Consider the following 24,665-nt stretch of genomic DNA (forward strand, 5'->3'; position numbering starts at 1 on the left):
TAATATATTCGTTTCTTTTTTTATTCCGCGTGTGCCAGACAACGGGGAAGGCACGTTCACGAGAGACTGGCCATGCCGTGGATTATATAATACAGTAACTGTAGTGATATAACAGAAGAATAATGCCTGCAATTTAACACAACTGCCTCCGATGCGTCAGATTTTGCCAGCTTGCATTGTTGCACTCGCCATTATACAACCACCGGCTTGCATTGTCTCTCTTGTTATTTTAACAGCTGTCGGTACGAAACGTTACGTGCTGGTGCTGCTGCCAATTATTGGGAGATGCGATTTAATGCTCTTATTAAAAATGACATTCGTATACCTTTATCATAGTTCCTCAAGCAGCTAATAGGAGCTCGTAATTCGTCGTGTTAATGAGCTCCAAGTTGTCTGTGCACACGCTTGCAAATGAAATTTAGACAAGGGTCATGTTTGTGGTGCACTCCTAATTTTAGGTTTTTGTAACGGTAAAATTATTTTCTATTTACAGTCCGTTGCTTCAAAAATCTAAATTGAGATCTGCGTCATGCGCTAGCTGACAACAGTAGAAGGTTGTGAATTCAATCCTTGGACATGACCTGCACTCGTTCGCTTAAAGGCAAACTCGTTTTCAAAACACTCACGTAAATGCTGCAAACATGAGAAGTTTTAGAATGTGAAAGGCCATTCAGCTCATCAAACTCCTGTTTCTAATTAAGAAGGACCTTCTTTGCTTCTATTGCAAATGCCTACTCTACCCCAGGAATATAAATTGCACCAAATTGTTCAAAACTGGAAAGCACAATGTGGTCTTAAGCATCCATGAGGCAATCTCCTCCATTGCATACTCTAACATACTATCCTGCAATTTCTAAAATGGGAACATTATTTGCATACGAATCACCTGCGGACGAGTTGCATCTTTTGTGATTTGTTTTCCCACATTTTTTTCTTTACCAGTTGGACCCATTTACAATTGACTGCTTTTTCGTGGGCTTCAGTGAATTTTATCGGTCTCACTTTATGGCGTGTAAAACGTTGTATGAATTTTGTAAAATCTGAGTGGGGAAAACTGTAGCTCAGCGGGCCCAGCCTGCTTGCACGTTCTCCATTGCCCTGGTCTAACAAACATGCCGAGCGCTCGGCAACTCTGAGAATTTTCTGTAGGTGGCTACCAATCCCGATAGACAGTTCCCAATCTCCATTTTCTCCCTTGAACTGTTTCCACGCTCGGCAGAGGATGTATTGCCTTTCTGCGTGCCTCCACTTTTAAATACATCCCCTGAAGCGCACCATTCACCATTTGGGTAACCTGCATAATATGCAGCTGCTGCTTCTGTTGTTCCAAGACTGTGCTGGTGTTCGTGAAACCTGTAGTTACGATTAATACATGTCTGAATGATACACACCTCCATTTAGGTCTTACACGTACGATGGAGAGCGATGTAGCGGAAGGTGGCCAGTATTGGTGTAAATACATCACGAGTATATTGTGTTTTTTTTATCGTAATATTTGTGAAATGTTTAAATTAAATGTTTTTTTCACTTCTAGGGGCCGCCCAGCTGTGAGGAACTCCACACCCTCGCACGTTCTGGTGAGTGGCAACCCCTCATTAAAATTCATTGAAATTTCCTTTTTGGGAAGCATAGGGGGCCTTATTGAGATGCATTGATACTTGTGAAGGGAAGCCTGTAACCTCACTCACCATTAAAGGAGATGACGTCTTAGGATCTTTGATGCTTGATTTAACAAACTCAAAAGCGGTAATGCTCTTATTGCAGTGGGGATCTAACTGTTGAACCCTTGGTGGTTGGCCTCAGTAGGCCCAGGTTGCCTGGCTACGTGGTGTTTTCTGGTGCAGAATACTACTCATGGGCTCTAAATATGTAAGAAAGGAATCCTAGAGGGATCCCAAGTGTTGGCACGTACAGCCCGTTTGTCAATCCACTGCTGGATGAAGTCCTTCCCCTTGCTCTGTGGGCCATGAGGGTTATTTGGCCATACTCTCAACGGCATTGTTCAGTGCAAGTTGGTGAAGATGGTGGGGGTACTACAGAGCAACAATGGATTTTCTTGCACTGCCCTCTACTGCGAACAGTGCCTCCTACACCTGTTTTTATTATGCATTGTCATCATCCATGCATTATCCAGGCCCTCACGCTGCTTAGTTTGAGGTGTGATGGAATTGGGCAGATTACGGATGATTTAGTTGGTGGCTCAGGTGTTGCCACCGGGTCTTAAATGAAGGTGCAATTTTGATTGTAGATATGTACTTGGGCATTATGTCATTTACGATCTGACACAAGTTTGAAGCTTCATAGTCATTAGTGCTCTTTGTACATCACTCTAGTTGTACCAGCAAGCAAAGGGGTGGATGTTGCGTGCCTGATAATGAATGATGTTAATGTTTGTTTTGCGTTAGCGAAGATGCAAACTCGTGTTGAATATCTCGAGACACACAACCACCTAGTTTTGTATCTACAGCATAAGTGCTCCTTATTTCTTGAGTTACATTTTCCTTGAAATTATATGGATTGCAGTATTTGGGAGCCCATGCTGTAATGCGCAGGGAAAAGCATTGAAAATGTGTGGTTCCACCAGGAATTTTTACAATACATTTATTGCTTATATTTTCATTATCCCCATGTAATACCAGCATTAATTTGCAAAAATCTGAATGATGCAATGTAACATTTTTTATGCATTTCTCGCTTTCAGGAAGGCGCCTATATGAATCCCAGAATGGTTCACGTGTTGACCTCTGTTGTGGTAAGCGTGGTCTGATGTACTTATTACATTTTGGATGCTTGAACATGGGTTCTTTTTGCTACCTGAGGTTGGAAATTCTCTAATTTACTTCATGCTGCATAATTTTTGCTTTTATTAATCAACAGACAGGATCCTTATACATGCCGCTTGTTGGTTTTGTTTAATATGTACGTGTGTTCCTCGACAGGGTGCCAGATGTGAATTGCTCGTGAAAAGTGGGAAAGTATTTGAAGGGATATTCCGAACCTACGGACCGAAGGTATGTTGCATGGGGAGAGATTGCAAAGAATAGTCATGCATACAAAAGCTTCTAAAGCTTTGGAAAGGTCTGGGCAATCGTTGTGGAACTGCAAATGTTGGCTTTTGTGCATTTATGCTGCTATCAGCATGTTGTCACTCCCAAACTATTCAGACCAAATCGTTTTTTTTGTTTTTCATTGCAATGCTGGAGGGCACAGGAATTTTTGCTAACTTTGGCAATTGGGTGAGATTTCCAGGACAATTGTAAATCCAGAAGGATCAAGCCTTTTATTAAAACAGATGTTTATACAGTGAGTCAGAAACTACAGTTGGTACATTTGTCACCACTGTACATTGGCATTGTGACAAATATTTTTTTGAAACCTTACTTAGCAAATCTATGACTATCAATTATTTTGCCCATCTGTAATGTGGAAATTAATGGACTCTTAATTGAAAATAAATCCAAAACCACCAACAAAAAGGCAGCTGGCACGAATACCAGTTTTAGTTGCTACGCAGGAAAATTATCAGCAACGTGACGCCGAAATATAAATTTGTGGCACGCCTAACCACGCGGGAATGTTTGTGTTTGGCGCCGTCAGTACGAGGTGGTGCTCGACGCGGCGCATCAGCAGAGTGCCGACTCAACGCAGTCAGGCCCCAAGAGTGAGGAGATCGTCAACACGATGATCTTCAGCCCGAGCGACGTGGTGTTGGTGCAGTACAAGGACGTGGACCTAAACTATGCCACGCGAGGTGCGTGTCTTTTCTCCTTGCACTTGGCTTATTTTGGCAGGAAGAGACTCTTGAGGGAGGCGGTGAATGCCTGCAAAAGAAAAAAAAAAACTTAAATGTAATGTATTGTGACTCGCCGCCATTCACTTTTTATTAGTGTTGTCAAGGCCAGCACCGATGCAGTATCATTGGTAAGCGTGTAATGGGCTATGTGGTGGGCAGCCGACAGCAGTGCAGCAACATCATTTATGCACTGTACGGTGCTCCCCACCTTCACCAATCTGTGCTGGTCAAATAACCACACGATCTGAGAGAGCTTTTGTCCAGCAGTGGATTTGTAAGAAGGTTCTACATGTCCAACGATGTATCGATTCTTTACTCAAAATATGTTATTTCACTCGTGATACATACATACATGCTTTGAGTTGTGCATGTAATAATAAAGCATTTATGATGTGTATATTATTCTCATGCTACATACCATACATATGAGATGAATAATAAGATAATATGGATAAGAAATAAAGAAAAAATTATTATCGAATGAAATTGCAACCTCGAATCATCATCATGAATTAAATCAGAGTTGGTAAACAATAAATATGGCAAAATCATTAGCCCTATTTACATCAAAGATAATTAACTTGTTTGGTGCAAGCATTATACTTTGTTACATTTTGAGGAATTGTGCTAATTTATGTTTACAGGAGGGGATGAGTGAAGTCGGTTGCTCTGAATATTTTTATGTTCTTGTAAAAATACCTCAAGGCAATAAAATTGATCATCAGTCCATTTCATTGAGATGTATACGAGGGGATCTCATAATTCATATCCGTTGAGATATTTTAAGGGAGATTTTTCACTTTCATTGAGACGTATTAAACGTCATCTATCAAAACCAGTTGCTAAGTTAGCTTCCGACAAGCACCATTCTCTTTCATTGAGATCATTCAAAAATATTCACTTGGATTAAGATCTATCGGACAGTCACGCACGTTAATTGAGGTCTTGTCGACAGTAAATGCAATGAAGCAACTTCAAAATAAAACACAAAAGGGTATCTTTTCAGTATTAATTTAATGGATAAAATACAATACATTGAAAGTCCCTCATATTTCATGAACGTGAATGGTAGTTGGTTAAACCACTTGAAATGTTGCAGATTTTTCACTTCCTTACAGTACCCCCCCCCCAAAGAGCAGCCTAATGTTACCATTAGTCTTTTGTAATATAGGGGCATTGATGAAAAAAATTAGCTTATACTTAACTATGTGGGCTATGTTGATCAGCATGCACAAGAACTAAAATTACATCACTTCTTTGGGAAGAGAAATTTGAAATGTATTTTCTGAATTAGCCAATTTATTTTACTTATAAACTATGTTTTTATTAGCCTTTAACTGCCATTGGCAAATGACCTTTTGGAAAAATGAAGTTTAATAAAGTGGCTAACATTATTAAAATTATATCTTTAAATCTTCAACATTTTTGGAATAGGATTACAGTGTTATATTTTATTAACTTCCCATTAAACAGCATAGGTTAATGCTATAAGGTTTGTCCAATTTTAGAAATATTAGTATAACATCAATTGTTTGTATTTCTGTGATGAACAGATTTAGTGTTATAAGCACTTTCTCCCCACCTAGTCATACAGTTGTGGAGTTGAGCATTATTATAATAATGCTGTCCTTATGGTTCAGAATGCTATCGTGGGTTCTGTGGTCACTTTAAAAAATCTGAACAGGCAGATGTTATGTTAGTCAGATGATCAAGTTCATTGATTTTTACCACAGCCGTTTGTTGTTTAACATCTTTTTGACTCTCAGCAAACGTGATGTTGTATTAGAAGTTGTATTGATCATTTCTGCGGATTAACAGCAGGATTCCTTTTAAAGCTTGTTCACGGCTGGGCAATCTGAAGTTTCCTCGTTAGTAGTCTCGCTGGGGCTTACGGATCGGATGATTATGGGAGATAGGTGTCACTTGGCACTAATTGGAGATGCAAAGACATTTACCAGTGTGCTGATTCCGGACTATACGTGGCATTATGCAAGCATTGCTTTTAATCAAATAAACTTGAAAATATATTTACCAGCTAATTGAACAATGTCATCAAGGAAAACACAATAAATAGGTTTTATGTTGTAGATACATATTTAAGTTGTATATTCAAGGCTTTCTGACTAAATATTAAATGTTAATTAATGACAGAAAAAAATACTTAATTTATCTTCAGCCATGCTATTATAGCACATCCGTGACGGCAATACGACATCACAACATACGTATGTATTGGCACGATAATAGTTATTTTTTATGTTGACATTGAATGTAAATCCATGCACAATTTAATTCTACTAAAAGGCACCGTGATAACAACATTTTAGATTTGTTATACCATCTCAAGACGCTGTTCAGAAGCAGTAAAATGAAAAACTATAATTGAGCCGTCACATGATCGGAGAGTGCCTCGACACCGCAGGTACAGCCTCATTGGAAAGATGTGATTAACCATGCAAAAAAGATTTAACTACACTTATTTGGCCAATCTTATTTGACAGACAACTATTACAGGTTTACCATGTTCAGTTGTTTTCACAGGTTAAGTCACAAACCGTACCTCTCCATAACAAAGGCTCACCCTCTTAAGCCTCACCTTACCATATGAATAAAAGTGTGCTGTACTTGCCCAGTCCCCCCCCCCTCTCCAACCATTATATAAACGGAGTGGTAGCTCCTGCAATCTCTCATTTACTTGATACAGCTGTCGTGGCTGTGACGGTTCCACCTGAAGACGGTTGCTTGTGTTGCCTCCGAAACGTCGTGAATTTTTATTTTATTTTACTTTTATTAATTTTAATGTTTTACCTACGTGACTTTACCGAAAAAACCTAAGAGTACAGCCTCAGCAGTCGGCTCCTCTTCGGCAGTTGTGAAGGTGCTTGAGCGTGCGAGACAAAAACGTGGCTTTCGGTGACGGCATGGCCTGTGTCTGCAGATGGCTTCACTGACAGCGTGATTGTGAGACGGGTGAACGGAGAGCACCGGGAGCGGGAGCTGGAGCCCTGGCAGGGAGGGGATGGTGCTGGAGACGACATGAGCTCGCTTGACACCGACATGGTTAGCGTGGGCGCCCAATGCCAGCACGTGCTGTGCTCACTCACACTCGCACCTAACCGATTCCTTTATCAGATTAGAGTGTAATGATGTAATGTTTAGTGTTGAGGAATGTGAGTGGACATGGGCAAGACACATTACTAGAGAGGGATGATGGCCCGTGGGCGATAACCATTACTGAGTGGCATCCAAAGGGAGGGAACATGCCCAAGAGAAAATGCTCCGTGGACTGGAAGCAATGAGGTCGGCTCGTGTGCACGTGTTGGGTGGATTGTTGGCATCGTGGGACCCCGTGTGAGATGGCAAAGGTTGGTGAGGCCTTCAGCCAGCGGTGGATTAATCATGGACGATGATGAAGAGCCATTTCGATTTAAAGCTTTCGTGACTGCAGGGACTCATCTTCTTGGTTCTTTCGGTAAAGTCACGTAGAAGGGAAGTAATAAAATAATAAAAATAAAACATGATAAAATAATTCTCACGACGTTTCGGCCACAACGCAAGCAGCCGTCCTAGGGTGAAACCAGGTCTGTCGAGGCGACAGCGTCTGAAGTTGTCGCCTCGACAGACCTGGTTTCACCTGAGGACGGCTGCTTGCGTTGTGGCCGAAACGTCGTGAGAATTATTTTATTATGTTTTATTTTTATTATTTTATTACTTCCCTTCTACGTGACTTTACCGAAAGAACCAAGAAGATGAAGAGCCAGTTGAGACCGGAAGTCTCGTTTTCAATGGAAACCTGGGTTCAAGTAGGAAAATGGCAAGTAGATTCAAGTGAAACAATTAAAGTACATCATGAACATAAATAATTCAATGTAGTAACTAAATTTCATAAACTGCAAATATAATTCGTTGAACCGTGCATCACTGGTGAAGCATGACTCCATATACAATGTAGTCTTTGAGGCACCTTGACTAAAATGTAATGGAATTATATATTTCCTGTTGCTTCCTTGACAGGGATGATTGTTTGCATTATTTGAATCACCTTTGTCGGTAACCAATAAGCATTTTCGAATTGTGTTTTTGACTCATGGTTGTACCAGAAAAGTCACAAGAACTGATTAAAAGTGTTGTAGGTGCTTTTTCTGTGATATTCGATACACGATCATTTAACTTAAAAAAATTGGAAGGGCAGTGTTCATGAATATATTTTGCACTAGTAATACAATTGTTATTTGTATCCAATCTTGTTTTTTGTAGGTGTAAGCCAGACTGATTGTGTTCACTGCCTCTTTAAATTGGCACTTTATATTTGGTCTAAAATGAGGAAATGATAAAATGTTGAGGTTTCATCACTCACTAAAAAGTATTCCCTCATCCCTGGGTCACCCAGTCAGCATCTGTAGTGTATGTACATTTTAAATTCATAAAAAAAAAATAACGATTCCGTTATTGTACAGTATATAAAGACTAAATAAAAAATAGAGAATATGATTTTACAACTACATTTCACTGATTATTAGGTTTTGAAGCCCCCATCATGAGTTTATTATATACGCATTACACATTTGAGAGTATATTTTTGGAAATCGTGTGTGTACGTGTGATGGTATGCACTTTTGTGCAACTTATATGTACGTATACAAACACACTGGTTCTATCTCAACCAGTGTTGCAAGTAACAGAACTGTACATTCTATCATTTTGTGCAGTCAAACGGCTGGGATCCCAATGAGATGTTTCGCTACAACGAGGAGAACTACGGCGTCAAGTCAACATACGATAGCAGCCTCGCCAACTACACGTGAGTGTTGGAGACGGGGGGTCGGGGGGGTGTTAATTACTGTGGTCAGACAAGCCATAGATAATTGAAAGGCACATTTGCATTTTTGAGTTCCATGTTAGCTGCACTGTACACCAGACTCAAGATTTTTGTATCCATACCCGTCCCTGCATGCCTCCGCCTCCGTGCCGCGTCTCGCTGTGCTAATTCTATTCATCGTCCGTTGTGAGCAAATCCGAACTGGCAGTCGCAGTCTTCAGTGCTGCCACGGGGCCCCGTAGGAGCCACGTGCTCGTCCATGGCATTTGTACGTCGCCTCTGCACGCGAAGGAAATGTGCGTGAAGGGAGAGGGTGAATTTGGGAATCTCTCTCAATTACGTCTCTCTGCTTTTGTCCGCGGGTAATACTTGTGCTGTCTATTTGTACAAGCAAGAGTTGGCATATGCAGTTATTTTTAGAATGCTTCATGTATCTAAATTTATTTAGCATTGTTATTTTTTCTGTCTTTACTCATAGATAACAAATAACATATCACGGGTAACATGTGCATGCAGTTTCCAAGTTATGCGTGTCTATCACGTGGTATTGTGTCTGGAACAGGGGAATGCCTTTGGGTTTTTTTTTTTACAAAGAAAATAACCTCAGGTGTGAACAGAGTAATTTGTACAATTACGCAACCTAAAATCCCCTCGCACTAAAACAAACAAGGAAACAAATGACCGGGTAATAATAGATTTAGAACCCAGGCAGTTGGCACTCATTTGTAATGGGCCGCTTGTGGCTCTGGATTACAAGTTCATTTGGGGATGGGTCCACTGTACCCCTATACTCCATGCCAAACACTAAGCAGCGAGAACTTAAGCTGTGACGATTCCCCGCCATGGGGCTCTTCTCATGAGGGCGGTGGCGTGCACGCAAGAGATGGTCTGTTTCTATTTAAGGCTTTCGTGACTGCAGGGATTCATCTTCTTGGTTCTTTCGGTTAAGTCACGTAGAAGGGAAAAAAAGTATTTTATTATGTTTTATTTTTATTATTTTATTACTTCCCTTCTACGTGACTTTACCGAAAGAACCAAGAAGATGGTCTGTTGCTCGCAGCTCCCCAGCAACGTGAGACCCAACCCTTTATTTTTGGCGAAAAAAAAATCTACGAATATAGGCACGCGCACATGTTACATCAGACTTGTTTCTCACTTGGTCGCAAAACCAAACATTTTACATGCAGTGTAAGAATGGAAGTCGGCACATTGATGCATCTCATGACAACTTGGACAGACCTTTAATCCAGTAGTATGGTCAATGACGATTATAAGAATACAAAAAAATCAAGTATACCTTCCAGAAGTGATGTCATCTCAACGAGCTGAAAGCTCGTTGAGATGATGATCATTCATATCTGTAAATTAAAAGCATAACAGTATTCATTGGAATTACTTGAAGCTTAGAGTCAACTGAGACACCTTTTTAATAAAATGACCCTAAAAATATAAACTAGCTTACAAGTTTAAACAAGTTGTCTGAATTTACTCTTCGAGTTGAAGTGCAAAAACAAAACTACTGCTGTTAATTAAGGAAATTAAATATATAAAAATGGCAAATCTTTATAAAAAAAGAAATAAAACCCACATCCTAAGCATTTAAGAATATATTGATTAAAAATAATATCAGACCATTGCTAGAGTTTGTCCCTTAGCATAGTGCAAGTGTGTTATACCTTTAATGATCATAAATGAAGAAAATAATCTTTCCCTGAGATATTTGTTGAACTCAAGGGATTAACAGTCTGCCCTCTGTAGAATGAAACTTGTGGATATTAACATAGAGAATAGCCAGTTTTGAAAGGTAACACGGTGTCAAGTCTTTTAAGTTTGTTAAAATGTTTTTTATAATTCTATATTGCACAGCTAGCCAGTGTAGCATGGACCCTGCATGCAAGGTTATTTGGAAGATGGAAATGGCATGAGTCAAATCTTAAGTGAACATTAGCATAGATCAAGCAGTCACCATTAGAACAGTCGAGACTGAGCATAATTCTGGCAAAGACAAATATTTGAAGAGGTCATAGAAAACAACAAATCGTGCAACGGAATTGCAACACATGATCGAGATATAATCTTAATCAGTCCCTCCAGAAAAACGCGGAGTTTTTTGGTGATTGTTGCGGGCAAAAATCGTTGATTATGCGGCACGTTTTCTTAAAAAATGCGATGGAATATTCGGGATATTTATGCAATTTTATGCGATTAAATTGCGGGAACTTGCAAAAATTGCGGGAACTTGCAAAAACTGCGGTTTGATGAAAAAGAGAAAAAAAAGTGATTCCCCCAACACCCTATTCACTAGGCTACTACTTTAATGTAAAGAGTCATTTCTTATTACTTCCTATGATAAGCAAGCATACTACATCACAGAAAGTGCTGGGAATATTTAAGTTCTCATCTTGTTTTATTTCAGACCTTAACAAACAGATGGCTCAAACTTACAAAACATTGATTCGAACAAGTTCTGTAGCTTTACAAAATGAATATGCTACAACTTCTGTAAAAATGAATAAATAAAATATTAAAAAATAAAATGTATGCTTCCTGTTTTACAGAGGTAGCTATACAAAACAGACATCTTCTGTTAAAATAAGTGTTTTCAGTGCACAGTAACGTAAGCAATACAGTAACAGTACAGTCTTACAGTAATGTAAATTTACATACTACTAACAAAAAAGTGCAATCTTACAACTGTAAAGTTGCATAAACTCCTGAATAAAACTAACTACGTAGCCTCTAACACTGGCCAATCATTCACCATCCTCATCCTCCATCTCCTCTCCCTCAGTGTCCATCTCCTCCCCCTCCACCATCTCCTCCCTCTCAAATGCTCCACTGCGGACTCGTTGGTTATGGTAAAGGAAGACCAAGGCTTTGAGGTTTTGGTTGGTAGTTGATCTTCTTCGGTTAGACAACACTAGTTTGTAGATGCTGTTGCTGCGTTCAGCATCAGCTGAGTTTGAGACAGCATCTTTGTACCGCTTGGCCAAGGAACTCAGCACAGGAAGTCTCTCCTGTAGGCCATCCCAAAACACATCCAAATCCACCACGCCGAATGGTGCAGCTCTGAGTTCTGCTGGACCAAGAGTCTTGAAGTAAGAATCAAATTCATCACCCTGCACTTCAGTGAAACCTGGAATGGCCTTGTAGCTTGCTACGGAGTCATCTAGGAATGCAATGTGGCGAGGGTCAAACACCCTAACCTCCTGGAGAAACTCAATGGCCGGCTGCCCATGTGACATGTACTTGGTGAGCTTTTCTTCAGCGTTTTCATATGCCTGACCAACTGTGCAGAGGATCTGTGTCTTTGTGGTGTAAGGTAAGTTAAACCCTTCAAAGTATTCGGCACACGCCTCATACTGCAGCTCTTTGTTGGCAGCAAAGACCACCTGCAGATCCTCCAGATAAGTGAAGATCTTTGTGGTCACAGGACGTCTGCTCTGGAAGATATCGAGAAGACTTAGGAAGCGTTTGCACTTGTCAGCCATGATGTTGATCTGGACATTCAGGGACTGAGCTAGGTCTTGGTCTTGAAGCATCTCGTGGAGTCTCTCCACAGACTGTGGAGCACTTCTGCTACACACCTATAAAAACACAAATAGAAAGAAAGGAATTAGGTCAAACATACAATATGTTCAATGCAATTAATTTTTTTACTTTGATCTTACTAAACTATTCATGTTTGTATGTGCAAAGGGGGTTAACTGATGAAGAAAAGGAAGTGTTAATTGTATTGAGGAATTATGTGAAGGAAGTTTTTACCTCGATTTCCATCTCTATGAACTCCTTGTACAGTCCAAAGTGCTGTGCGTGGTACTGCACTGCAGAGAACCAGGAGTTCTAGCGTGTTGCACAGGGGTTTGGAGGCATGACCGCCTTTTTTCTAGGCAACTTGTGTGACAAGAAGCAGAGGTATCTTCTCTTGCGTGATCCAGCATTGAAGAACATCTGGGAGAAACTTAGCATGAAGCTGTTCAACTGAACAAAAGGTTTGCGGAAGGCATTGCCAATGAGATTCATTATGTGTGCCATGCATGTGATGTGTATCGAGTTGGGGAACAACGACTGCAGAGCTGCTGTGAATGCCTTCTTCATGTAAGGCTGCATTATCAGTGTCGAACACAATCACATCCTCGTTGTTAATGCTGTATTCTTGAAGGCACCTTACGACAGACATAGATACAGTGGAATGATTGCATTGCTCAAGGAAAACAGTATCTGCAAGGTAGGCCAAGATCCTCCCAGAATGATCCTTCTCAAGTGGTGCAAGGAGGATATTCAGGACACATCTCCCCTCAACATCTGGAGTCTCATCAAATATCACAGCAAGAGGTTTTCTGGCAAGAAGTGTCTTCAGCTCCTCTTTTTCCTTCTCATATACTGCTCCCAAGTACATATCTTGAAGCTGGTGAAACCCTGGAATGGCGCCGCCATTGATGACTTTCTCATTCAGGAATTTCCTCAGTGCAGGGTGGTCAGTCTTAGACAGTGGGATGTTGATGGCAGTGCAGGTGGCAACCCAGGTTTCACAAATCTACAAACAGAAAAATACTTTTGTATCATTGGGCTGTATTACACACACACACACAAGTCCAGTGTAACCTACAGAAAACTGCTGTATAAAACTGAATCATTTACAGTAAGCCTTTCGCAGAACAGTAGTGTTTCTGCAAATAAAACATAATTCTTTCATGCCAAAATCAATCATCTTGCATGGGAAATTACACTACTGTTAGTCTATCTAACCCTAACGTTAACTTACATCCACACACAACATACTTGGAAATCTCATTCACACACACACCTCTCTCTGTTTCAATTTAACTATCAGCCTTTTCATAATTTTACAAGCTTTAATCTAATAGGCTACTGACCTTGATTCTTTCAGCCCTAGCAACTGTTTTGGAAGTTGACGCCTCGGTGTAGGTGAGCTGCTTCATCTTGGCTGATTTCGCTGCTGCTTTAACCATCCTCGAATGTTTGTCGGTTGCAAAGTGACTGTCCAGCGTCGACTTCCGCCTGTGGTCCAACACGCAGTTGCACGGAGTGCAAAATAATTTGCCCCCACTGTCATGTAACACACTGGGAAACTGCTTTGCGCGGTCTTTTGCGCTTATGTTTGTTGGCAAATGAGAAAGATTTGCGGGCTTCATCATGGTTTCATTGGCATCGCGGGGTTTGCAGCTTTTCAATGATGTCGCGTAATGAGTGACGTCACTTCATAACGTTCCCATGGCAACAGGGGAAATGGCTGCGCTTGTGTGAAGTAAACGCAACATTTTTCAACTTTCTGTTAAGATATATGTGACTTTTTGCAACGAAAATGCGGGGATTATGAAATCATGCAAGCCCGCATATTTTGCGCGCGGAAATCTGCAATTTATGCGGCGAAAGTGCGGCGTATTTGAAAAAACGCGCCCCCCGCATAAATATGCGGACTTTGGCTGATTTTGCATGGAATCATGCGATCGCATAATCGCGTTTTTCTGGAGGGAAGACATTTTATGCAGAAATTTATCAACAAAAATCATAGGTGCCAGGTATCGAACCATTTTTAGATGTAGAGGGGGAAGTTCCACATGTCATACTTGAACAAAAAATGTGCACCCTCAGTATGGAAAGAGTGAAACCTCGAGACCAAATGGTGTAACAGTTGTTGGAACAAAATTAGCAGACCTATTTACTAAATGTATAAATAGGAAGGAAAGACCTCTGTCATCGAAGGATTCCTGAATCATTCAAAATGGGTGATTAAACTGACTTGCTTTCCACCCATTATCATCTTATCATTATCAGCAGAGGGCATCGCAGTAAAATCGTTTGTAACGAAGTAATGTGCTCCATCATATATGCACCGCGCGTTCAACATGCACTGACCAGTTTGGTAAACTGGTCTAATAACCCCCAAAAGCTATATGGCATGAGGAAGCCTATTGCACATTAGTCTTCAGTCCACAGCAGTTTTGGTTCCAACAGCTGTGGCATTAGTTTGGTACATGCAGAAGAAAAGGGTGCTAAGAGTTACTGTGTATGAACGTATGATGCCTTGTGGATATGACTGTTTCTACATACAACATATGCACTATGGTGGATGAAACCTTGTCAAACCAGAGGGAAATACATTGGAACATATTTGGACTCTATTAGGTGAGGAGAAATGTTTCATGCTATATACCATCATACATCCAAATAATAATAATATATTCAATTGTTTACCAAAAATAATCTTTACATAATCCATGTTAACTTAGAAAACTCCTTATGAGCCATGTTTTGAGACTTGACTTAAACCAGAGAAGGGCATGACCATATATGGACACCCTTGCAAACGAGATGTTAAATCTCGAGGGATTTTTCCAGGTAAAATAATAAATAACATGCAAACAAAGTCATGGAGCACGATTCCATAATGTTGGCGCTAATTTTGACAAAATCTGTCAACATCACGAGCGCAACTGATCGTTGTGAATACCAGGAGATGGGTGTCAGATTATCATAGTGCCAAAGGTTGTGGAAGGTTATGGGTTCAATGGGTTGAGCACATTTACCAAGTCCATGGATGACCTTAAACATCTGTATGAAGACTGAAATCGATGCATTTTTTTCACTGGAAGCCAATTCAGTTTTTTTCAGAATATATTTACTGGAAAATGTATTCTATTGGAAGCAGAACTCCTGAGGACTGGGGGCCAAGATTTATGTGCAACAGATATAGGGGTGATTTTTGTTTTCATACCAATCCTGACTACTGTGGTCAGTAGACATTGAAGATGCCTACCTAACAAGGGAAATTGTCACAATTTCAAATACATTTTTATGCTACAAATGACATCTGGCTGAAGACACTGCCGAGCTTTACTCGATCAGTGTCCAGGCCCTCGTAAAATGAACCAGTCGCCCTTATGACGTCGCAAACGGCTCCGTGCACGGGCATGCTCCCCGCTGATAGCCCCCCTCCCTGCCCCCGATGCTTGACACCGTCCAGGACGCGCCTCGACAAAGACAGCTCGGAGGAGTTCCAGAAACGAGAGGCGCGTGCAGAGCAGCTTGCTCGCGAGATCGAGTCGAGCCCGCAGTACCGTACGCACGCGGCGCTTGAGAACGACGATGGCCGCACAGAGGAGGACCGCTTCAGTTCCGTGCAGCGCCGGCAGCAGCAGCAGCAGCAGCCTGACCGGGATGGCCCCACCCTCTACACCAGGTCAGGGCTCGATGGGGGGGGAGGTGGAGTTGTAAGTGTGGATCGAGGAGGAGAGAATTTTCATTGGAAAATATCGTGGTAAATAATGGGCGTTGCCATTCTACGCCGCACTGTTTTGCCAGGACATTAGCGGTGCAATGCACACGAGGTAATTAGCCATTAATGTTTTCATCATTAAAATATATTCAGACCCCCATTACATGCATTAAATATTGTGTGTGAATTTAATATGTATTATGTATCCACATAATTTAATGTTTTCTTTGGCAAATGGAATGAGCGAGACCAAATGATACGGTAATAATAAGGTAAAAAAATTCATTTCTTGAATTTTGGCAATTGCAAGGAATCTTTGAGTCTCAAGAATTGTTGCAGTAGGGTCCTGCATTCATCTGGACTTTTGACTAATATCCAGAAGTATTTTATCTTTGGGAGGAAATCAGAGTACGTGGAGAAAACCCACACTTACAATGTAGTAATGCTCAAAGCTCCACACAGATTCTATCAAGACTCCTTTGCTGTATTACAATTTCCTGGCCACCTCAGCTCATTCTTACAGCATCCAGTTTTCTGGTTGTATGATGTCGAACTTTGTCACTATTTTATTATAAAGCTGAAATGCATGATAGTGGCCTTGCTCTCATGAAACATTGTATGAGCCAAATTTCGATTTAAAGCTTTCGTGACTGCAGGGATTCATATTCTTGGTTCTTTCGGTAAAGTCACGTAGAAGGGAAATAATAAAATAATAAACATAATAAAAATTATCACGACGTTTCGATTGCAACACAAGCAATCATCATTAGGTGTGAAAACTACAGCGAGAATATGTTAGCTAAAATTACAGCAAGCAATCGTAACGTCGTGAGAATTTTTATTATGTTTTATTTTTATTATTGTATGAGCCAGTCCGTTTGAGCAGTGATTCTGACTTCCAAGGCCGCTGTCTGTGCTCAGGGGGAGGTACGTGCCCCCTGGCCAGCGCTCGGGTCCACTGGGCCGCGGGGGTGGCCGACAGAACTCTCCCAAGTTCGGTCGGCAAGGAGCGGGGCCACAGCCGAGCCGCGGCGGTTACCGCTACCCCGAGCCCAGCCCCAGCCCCGGTCTGGATCACCGTGCTCTGAATGGAGGTGAGGGTGGCCATGCCGAAACGTCACCGTCTTGTTTTTTTTTTGCTCTCCCAGGAGTGTTAACGCTGAGCCAAATCGACAGCCCGAGACGTTAAATCAATGTCCATTGCCGTCATGTCTTTTTTTCGTGATATTTTTTTTCTTTGAAACAACAACAGGAGAGCCTTACGGACAATCGAGATATTGAGTGGATTTGACTGGCAAAGCATGACCACGATGTTTTTGTAAGAAAAAGGGAATTTATAAATTTGCTTAGTGGTTGAGAATAGCTGCTCCCTTACTCCTTGGGAGGCAACCAACTCTCTTCGTGCATGCATGCACTTCTCGTGGATTGCACATTCCTGCAAAGTGTAACAGAAAAGCTTTTATAGAATTTCAGAATGAGTGCAACACAGACAGCACAGTTAGAGGAAGTACCGTTTTAAAGAAAACAGCCAATATGCCTTTGTGATATTTATCTTTTTTTATCAACGCTCCCCATTTCCCTTTGCAGCGGGCAGAGGGGCCATCCGATCCCAGGTGACGCAGTCTCCCAAACCAGGTCAGGAGCTCTCCACGCCGCCTGGCCTGATGGTGGGTGCACCGGCCGGCGTGCAGGCCTTTGTCGCGGCAGGCGCTGGCCATGCCCAGACACAGCCCGTCCCTGTGACGGCCATTCAGCCGGCGCCGGGGATGCCGCAGCCTGTGGCTTGGGTCTCCGTACCCCCGCCGGGCGTTCCTCAACCATCCTCTGCTCAGGCAGGAGCGCTCGTGGCCCAACAGGGGGTGGCGGCTGTGGCTGCGGCGGCCCACGCTCCACCCAGCGCCTCCAAGGTCCCCGACGTTCATCTAGTCGCCACGCCGGCGACCGCGCCTGCCAACACAATCATCGCCGCAGCTCAGGCGCCCACGGCAATGGCTGCTGCTGCCGTTACGGTCGCCACCACCGCTGCTTTTCAGCAGCCAGCCGCCTCCGCTCCAGTTACAGGGTTGAGCATTCCGCGCGGTGCCGTGCTGTCAGCTGCTCCAACCACGTCATCTGGAATGACTTCCGGTGCTGAGTCAGCTTGTCAGCCGCAGCCTTCCTCGGCAGAAGGTATAGGAATACCCTGGAATGCTTTTGTGGAATCTTTTTGGGAGGGGGGTGGGGTGGAAGTTCTGGAACGCTCGGCTTGGGAAGGGTGGGGTAAGGAGTAACGGAGCACTGGTTGGATAACCCCCTTCTCACTCGCCCCTCCTGCTGTCACGTCATACTTAACTGTGGTGCTTTACAGCCAGGCCTGGGAAAACCTGGAAATGGTTACATAATAAGAGTTTTTTATGTTACTTCATTGGTTGAAAAATAAAATGAAGGATACTATATTAAACGCTGATCACTTAATAGAGTTTTAATTCTCTGCAATTTGATAAAACAATCTTTCACCATAAAAATACATTACCTATGCATGTATTAGTAATTTAATTATTTTTTTAATGAATTATGCAACGTTGTTACAGCTTAATTAAGTTATATGGTAGCGGTGGCCTTCATTAGAATGTTGGAGCCTCACGCACCGTTCGAAGTACATTTCTGTGTGTGCGTCACTGAAGATGGTGCAGGTGGTTTTGTTTCTGCGATTTCAGGCAAAGAAACCAGTATTCATGTGGAACAAGGCCCACAAAACATGATTGCAGATCAGCAGCAAGCCCGGGCGCCTGGCCCTGCCCAGCCCATCTTGCAACGAGCGCCGAGTGCTGTACCTGTTAGAGGTAAAACTTACAAAGGTCAGAAACCTGCTAGGCTGTTGTCTGTTTTTCAGTAGTTTGTGATTGTCTGTAAATTCAACACCCTTTTGCCTCTTCACTTACACCATTTCTATAATATGCCACACTAGTTTGTGCTGTGCTCAACTGCATACCGTAATATTCTTTCATTGGGTTTTTGTTGGTGAATTTTATTGCTTTATTTGTTACCTCCACCAGTCCCATACCAGTCCGTGCTGGAGGCAAAGAAAAACCCAATTGAAGAGCTTAAGAGATTTAGTGCCGAGTTCAAGGTGAGTTTAAACCCTATTATGCCGGATCTATCATTACTTAATAAGCATCCCGCATGTTTCCCAACTCGCGTTGATGTGAAATTTGCTCATGGATTCCGCATCGGATGTTTTGCGTTGCTTGCGCTCCTGTGTCCTGCAGCTGAATCTAAACCAGGCGGAGCCGGGCCCACAGGAAGAGCGTTCCACCCGGGACAAATCAAAGGGAGACGGTGCCGAGGCGGCGGCTGAGTGCAGCACCGGCACACAGACCACTGACACGTCTGCGTCCACGCAGGCAGCCAACAGTGGCAGCCAGACTGCAGGAAGTGCTGTGCCACAAGCAGTTGCCAGCTTGGGTACTGGCGGTGAGGTCACGGCCACTAAACCGGGGTCAGAAGGCCCGAATGTGAGCTCCGAGTCCACGCCAAAAGCAGCAGATGTTGAAGGCAGTAAAGACAAAGGGGAATCGGATGCCACAGAGTAAGCGGTGTTGTTTTTGCTTTCATCACACCAAGTTTTATATGCATTTAATAATTGTAGTCATTTTGTGCTTGCACAGCTCGGGACAATTTAATGGTTTCTCCCCGATTTGTTTTTTTCTTTCTGATTGTGTGTTCAGTTCGAAGAAGTCCAACCTAAATCCTAATGCCAAGGAGTTTGTGTTGAACCCAAGTGCCAAGCCTTTCATTCCCATGGTAAAACGCAGGAACATTTTATGACCGATTTGCAAAAAACATGAACCTTTGATATTATGCACTCAATTCTGCACTAATGTGAATCTATATGTGTGCATTGTAATTATCCATTTGCAACCGTTGTAGCACATTTAATTTGACTGGTTTGTTCATTCTAGCAATCATAATTCACAATCTACTTGAAGTGCAACATTATAATTTACAATTTGGCTTTTGTAGAATCGCCTCACGATTGCCCCATTGTAATGCATTACAATTTGTCCATTGCAATGAAGCAACACAGTTCCCATTTTGCCACATTCTCACGACAAATGTGGTTGTTACTCCGGGTAAGCAATCTCACTCTCTTGTCGCTTTACAGGTGAAGCCGGTGCCTACGCCAACCCCTCCCCGCCCACAGCAGGCGAGCCCCTCTGTGATCATGCCAGCGCCACAAGGACCGCTCTACAACCCCCAGCCCCTGGCTGCCTACCCGCCCGTCATCCCCATCAACCCTGTGCCGGTACAGCGCTTGCACCTGCTTTGCACGCATTTCGAGGCAGCATGGGTAGGCTGCAAGTGTGTGGGCTTATCGGAATGATGCCCCCTATATTTAACCATGAAAGCCTCACTGAGTCCTATGGACTTGTTCAAGGAGTGCCCTGGTTTGGAATGCCTTTTGGACAATTCCACGTTTGAATGTTTTGGCTTTTGTGTGGGGGGAAACCATAGTAGCTGGGGGGAAAAATCACCATGCCTGCCAAGTAACTCTCAAAGCTCCGCACAGGTGCATTCAACAATCCCATTGTGCTGCCATTGGTTGGCCAACTCGCAGCATGATCTACAATATCTATCTCGTATTCCCATGAAGCCTCCTATCCAAATGCTAACCAGGCTCAATTTTGCTTAGATGTTGATATCAAGGGCATTTAGGGTGCCACGGTGGTGAGATGTTGACTACCACGCCTGGTATACAGGAGGTTGTGGATTTGGTTCCGACCACTGACACTTGTATATTTGGAGTTTGCATGTTCTCTCCCCGTGTGGTCGTATGGATTTTTCTCCGTGTCCTCCAGTTTTTCTCTCCACATTTAGAAACGTGCGTTTCAGAGTATTTGGCTACAATAAATTTCCACATTTTGTTGAGCTTTAATTTGTGGCCAGGTCACAAGTGGGCCCTACCTGGTAAAATGTAACTTTTTTTTGGGATTAGCGGTGCAGCGACATGTCACTGGGGGCATCATGTCTCTGTTGTAAGGGGACAGGCGACGAGATCCATGGAATGAGCTTGTTAGTGATGGGTGACTTGTGGGCTGGGTTTGAGGCTGAGCTGTGGTGGCTTCGAATTCTGGGTATGAGCAGCCATTAAAAGGATACGTGTAGGTCATGGTGGATGGCTTTAGATGACCAAAAGGAGATGACTGGAGAATGGGTCCGTCATTCTCGGTCAAGATGGGTAGTGAAGCTCAACATTGAGCAAAAAACGAAGACATTACGTGTTTGGAGTATTTAGCATTCCTCTTGCTTATGGCTTTTGCCCTTTGACAGCCATTGTGCAGTGCTTGGGCATGTGTTGGTTGTTATGGCATAGTGTATACTGACTAATACTAACATGAAAAATGATAGCAAATGAAATGCCTTGTTTATTCCAGGCTGCCTATCAAGTGCCAGTGCCATTGAACCAGCACAAGCCGTACAGACCAACAAAAGGTAATGCTTGCAGATTGACATTGTTTAAATGGACAAGGGGGTGAGTGAATTAAAGCTGGGTGGAGCGAGGATGAAGTGTGAATGAGTGTGTAACACTAGCGACATTCTTTCCTGCTCATGCCACCCCCTTCTTGTTAACCTCTGACCCAAACAGGAACAATGCCTCAGATTCGGTCTGACCACGCGCACCCGCAGAGCAACCAGGCCATCCTACACTCTGTGTCCATGGCCACGGTGTCTGCTCCACCGCTCGGAGCTTCCTACTCCCACGCCTTCATTCCCTACAGCCCCCAGCACTACCCAAGCCAGCCCAACCTGCTTCACTACCAGCCGCTGCATCAGGTGCCGATTGGCTGCGTGCGTGAATGTGTAACCGAGTGTTGCCTGCATAGCATCTGGAAATAAGTCTATTGAGTAGCTTAGGAGAGATCAGGCATGTAACACTTCACCCCACTCGCGATTCTATGAAATTTTATGATTAGGTTCTTTATTAGATTCAAGCGTTGATTCTTATTTGTTTATTTTTTCCCACCAATTATTTATATTCTTGTCGTAACTCGTCTGTACATACTTGTTCAGTTTAGGATGTTAAAATTAACATATTGTTTTTTTAATGTGTTGGGAATGTTATGACTGATCTCAATGAGTCATTGCATCGTGACATACCTACCGATGCTCATTTAGGAGTCACTATATAACATCAATTAAATCCTGGATTTAAATATGAGCGGTCTATACATTTATTGTGATTAAGATGCATTCTAAAAAAATAATTATCTCAGTCACCATTGACCACGCAAAAACCTCATCAATGTATCTTTCATTCAACACTTGATATGAAAAGGGTATGTAAGACGTCATCTCATTATGCAATAAATGAAGGTCTTTTCACCGAAGCGTTCAAATTCAGTGGTTTGTCTTGTACTCAATGGTGTGTGTGTGTCCGTGTCTGACAGGCGGGGGCTGTCTACCCTCCCCTCATGCAGGGGGGCTCGCGAGTGCTTGCGGCCCCCCAAATGGGGCCTGGTCAGGCCGGCCTGGTCGGGGCCCCCTCTTCGTCATCCCCTCAATACCCTCCCAATGCTGAGTCAGCGCCGCCCCCACAGACCATTTACGGTAAGGCTCACGGTACTGGCTCGCTCGCTCAGCCTTGCTTACTCGGATGGCCTGGCTAAATCGTGCTGCCGAACAGCTGTGGCAATGCCCAGTCATGCACAGGAACTGCAGGACATCATTTAGTTACAATCTTAAATCCCCATTTAATCTGCAATGATTTCTGGTTTTCTCATGTGGGGGAGCTATTGATGATGGACACTGTTAAGATTGTGGCCTTTTAAATATGACAGTTTAGAAAGGCAGATCTGACTATAGTGTGCAATTGTTCACTTTCGATTCAATCAATTACTAATGTTTTGTGATGTGATCATTAAAAGTAGTTCTTAAAAATCTGCCGACATTTTGTGATAACTTTCAATCGTGCATTTCCATCCGTTTCCGAATCCACTGCTGGTTGAAGGCCTCTCCACACTGTGTTGGTCTGACCAGCATGGTGAAACATGGTCAAACAATCCCCACGAGTGATTGGCAGTAATGTATTATTGTAACAAAAAATAAGATTTGAACTGGAGTATCAAAAGCAAGGCTGCATGTATATGTTGAACTTCTTTCGCACCGCACGTAGCCAACAGTGCTAATCGGAGGCTGTTCAAGGTTAAAGCATCTGTCGCGAGCTTAAAACACAGGTGGCAAAGTCCGTCGCCGTCGATGCCGTGGAGGTTTCACCGCGCTCCCTCTTGTTTGCCCAGTGTCACCGGCGCCTGTGCACCAGCACTACCCCCCGCCACACCCCGGGTCCCTGCACGCACTCACGGCGCACGCCCAGCAGGGGGCACCAACGCACGCGGCACCCAATCAACACCCAGGCGGGCAGCAGATGCCCAGCGCGATGCAAGTAAGTAGCAGGTGCAGGCACTCGCCTGGCCCGCTCCACCCTCCCCACTTACCTCGTCACTCGCCCGTTCGCTCACCCACCCAGCCAGCCACCCACCCACTCGCTCACCCACTCACTCACTCACCCCCGCTCTCACCTACTCGCACTGTGCGCGTGTTCATGCTGACATTGAATTCATAAACTGCTGCAGTTGCCTGGCATTGATTTGTTTAATGGAAACATCAAATTTCATTACACAGATTGAGTCACTCACTGGCAAACATGAATGTCAATGATTTTAAAGCTGTCGTAATGCAGGCAAGCAGAACAATAACTACTGAGGTTTGTATTAATGTGATTACACCAATTGGAGCTGTTCTTTTTTGTTGTTGATTTTTAGTGTTTAAAGGATGGTAGCCTGGATTACAGTTTCACATAAGTTTCAATCTTGAATAATGTAACTGGACCGATTTTACCATGCTTATTGTTTTACTTACACTGGATGTTTTTGCACTAAACCATCACTAATCCCGGTTTCCTTCTCATCGCATAATGTTTAATTTATACACAAACACTTTTCCTGTGCGTTTTTCGTTGTGCCATAAGGTTCCACTTTGCGAAAGAGATGCGGTGTTTCCTTTTTAAAGACAAATCACTACAGTCCTCCCAACAGTTCGTGCATCTCACAAATAAGCTGTGGCCTGGCCACTTGGCATGACGGTGTGATTGTTTGTGAATACAGCTCTTCACTGATCGATAGCTTTTCCTTGTAAAGCCACAGGGGGGGCAACCCCCCCACATGGGGGCCCCACAGCAACATCAGGCGGCGGGGCTCTACCCAGGCGGGCTCATGTCGCAGGGTCCGGGTCCCCACGGGCAACCGGGTGGCTACCCGCACCCCCATGCGCACCCCCAGCACATCTACACGATCCACCCGCCACACCACGGCTACTCCAGTCCCGCAGGGCTACCGCCCAACGCGCAGGTGCGTAACGTCGCCCGCCTTGCGGACTTACTGAGGACGCCGCAGAGGCGAGATGTTGACTACCTCGCCTGGTATACAGGACGTTGTGGGTTCGATGCCGACCCTGCTGTATATTTGGAGTTTGTATGTTCTCCCCGTGCTCGTGTGGATTTTTCTCTGGGTCCGTCGGGTTTTTATCTCCACATTTAGACACATGCGTTTAGAGTATTTGGCTGCAATAAACTTCCACATGATAAGCCACTTCATTGAGCTATTTCTAACTACGTGACTTTACCGAAAGAACCAAAGAGTATGGATTCTTGCAGTCACGAAAGCTTCAAATCAAGATTTGTAACCAGCTTGCTGCTGAAAAAGAGCTGCATAGCTCAATGGGACTTACCTAGTAAAATAAACAGTTTTGCTAACGGTAACTCTGCAGTGTGAGTG

General features: G+C 43.3%; 1 protein-coding gene and 1 long non-coding RNA gene across 9 annotated transcripts in view; one reads left to right on the forward strand and one right to left on the reverse strand.

Moving 5' to 3' along the window:
• The window catches only part of LOC144719401 (ataxin-2-like protein), a 31,023-nt gene that overhangs the window by 3,169 nt on the left and 3,189 nt on the right, over nt 1–24,665 (forward strand). For 5 of the 8 annotated variants that reach the window (XM_078595272.1, XM_078595277.1, XM_078595280.1 and 2 more), the window contains exons 2-20: nt 1,535–1,577; nt 2,702–2,752; nt 2,940–3,011; nt 3,598–3,751; nt 6,732–6,853; nt 8,503–8,594; nt 15,601–15,816; nt 16,774–16,946; nt 17,440–18,021; nt 18,525–18,689; nt 18,888–18,961; nt 19,101–19,420; nt 19,560–19,635; nt 19,997–20,137; nt 21,267–21,324; nt 21,479–21,666; nt 22,281–22,440; nt 23,130–23,275; nt 24,015–24,239. In XM_078595272.1, coding sequence (XP_078451398.1) covers nt 1,535–1,577; nt 2,702–2,752; nt 2,940–3,011; nt 3,598–3,751; nt 6,732–6,853; nt 8,503–8,594; nt 15,601–15,816; nt 16,774–16,946; nt 17,440–18,021; nt 18,525–18,689; nt 18,888–18,961; nt 19,101–19,420; nt 19,560–19,635; nt 19,997–20,137; nt 21,267–21,324; nt 21,479–21,666; nt 22,281–22,440; nt 23,130–23,275; nt 24,015–24,239 — 3,058 coding nt within the window. The remainder of the gene's footprint in view (nt 1–1,534; nt 1,578–2,701; nt 2,753–2,939; nt 3,012–3,597; nt 3,752–6,731; nt 6,854–8,502; nt 8,595–15,600; nt 15,817–16,773; nt 16,947–17,439; nt 18,022–18,524; nt 18,690–18,887; nt 18,962–19,100; nt 19,421–19,559; nt 19,636–19,996; nt 20,138–21,266; nt 21,325–21,478; nt 21,667–22,280; nt 22,441–23,129; nt 23,276–24,014; nt 24,240–24,665) is intronic. The other 3 variants (XM_078595274.1, XM_078595273.1, XM_078595276.1) reach the window with 3 other exon arrangements.
• Nucleotides 11,001–14,103, reverse strand: LOC144719403 (uncharacterized). Its single transcript, XR_013585595.1, has 3 exons — nt 13,490–14,103; nt 12,378–13,149; nt 11,001–12,199 (listed from the first exon to the last, which is right to left on the reverse strand). It is a non-coding gene; the product is annotated as an uncharacterized LOC144719403 (long non-coding RNA).

The sequence above is a fragment of the Lampetra planeri genome, chromosome 6 (genome assembly GCF_965212315.1).
Source record: "Lampetra planeri chromosome 6, kcLamPlan1.2.h2, whole genome shotgun sequence".
NCBI lineage: Eukaryota > Metazoa > Chordata > Hyperoartia > Petromyzontiformes > Petromyzontidae > Lampetra > Lampetra planeri.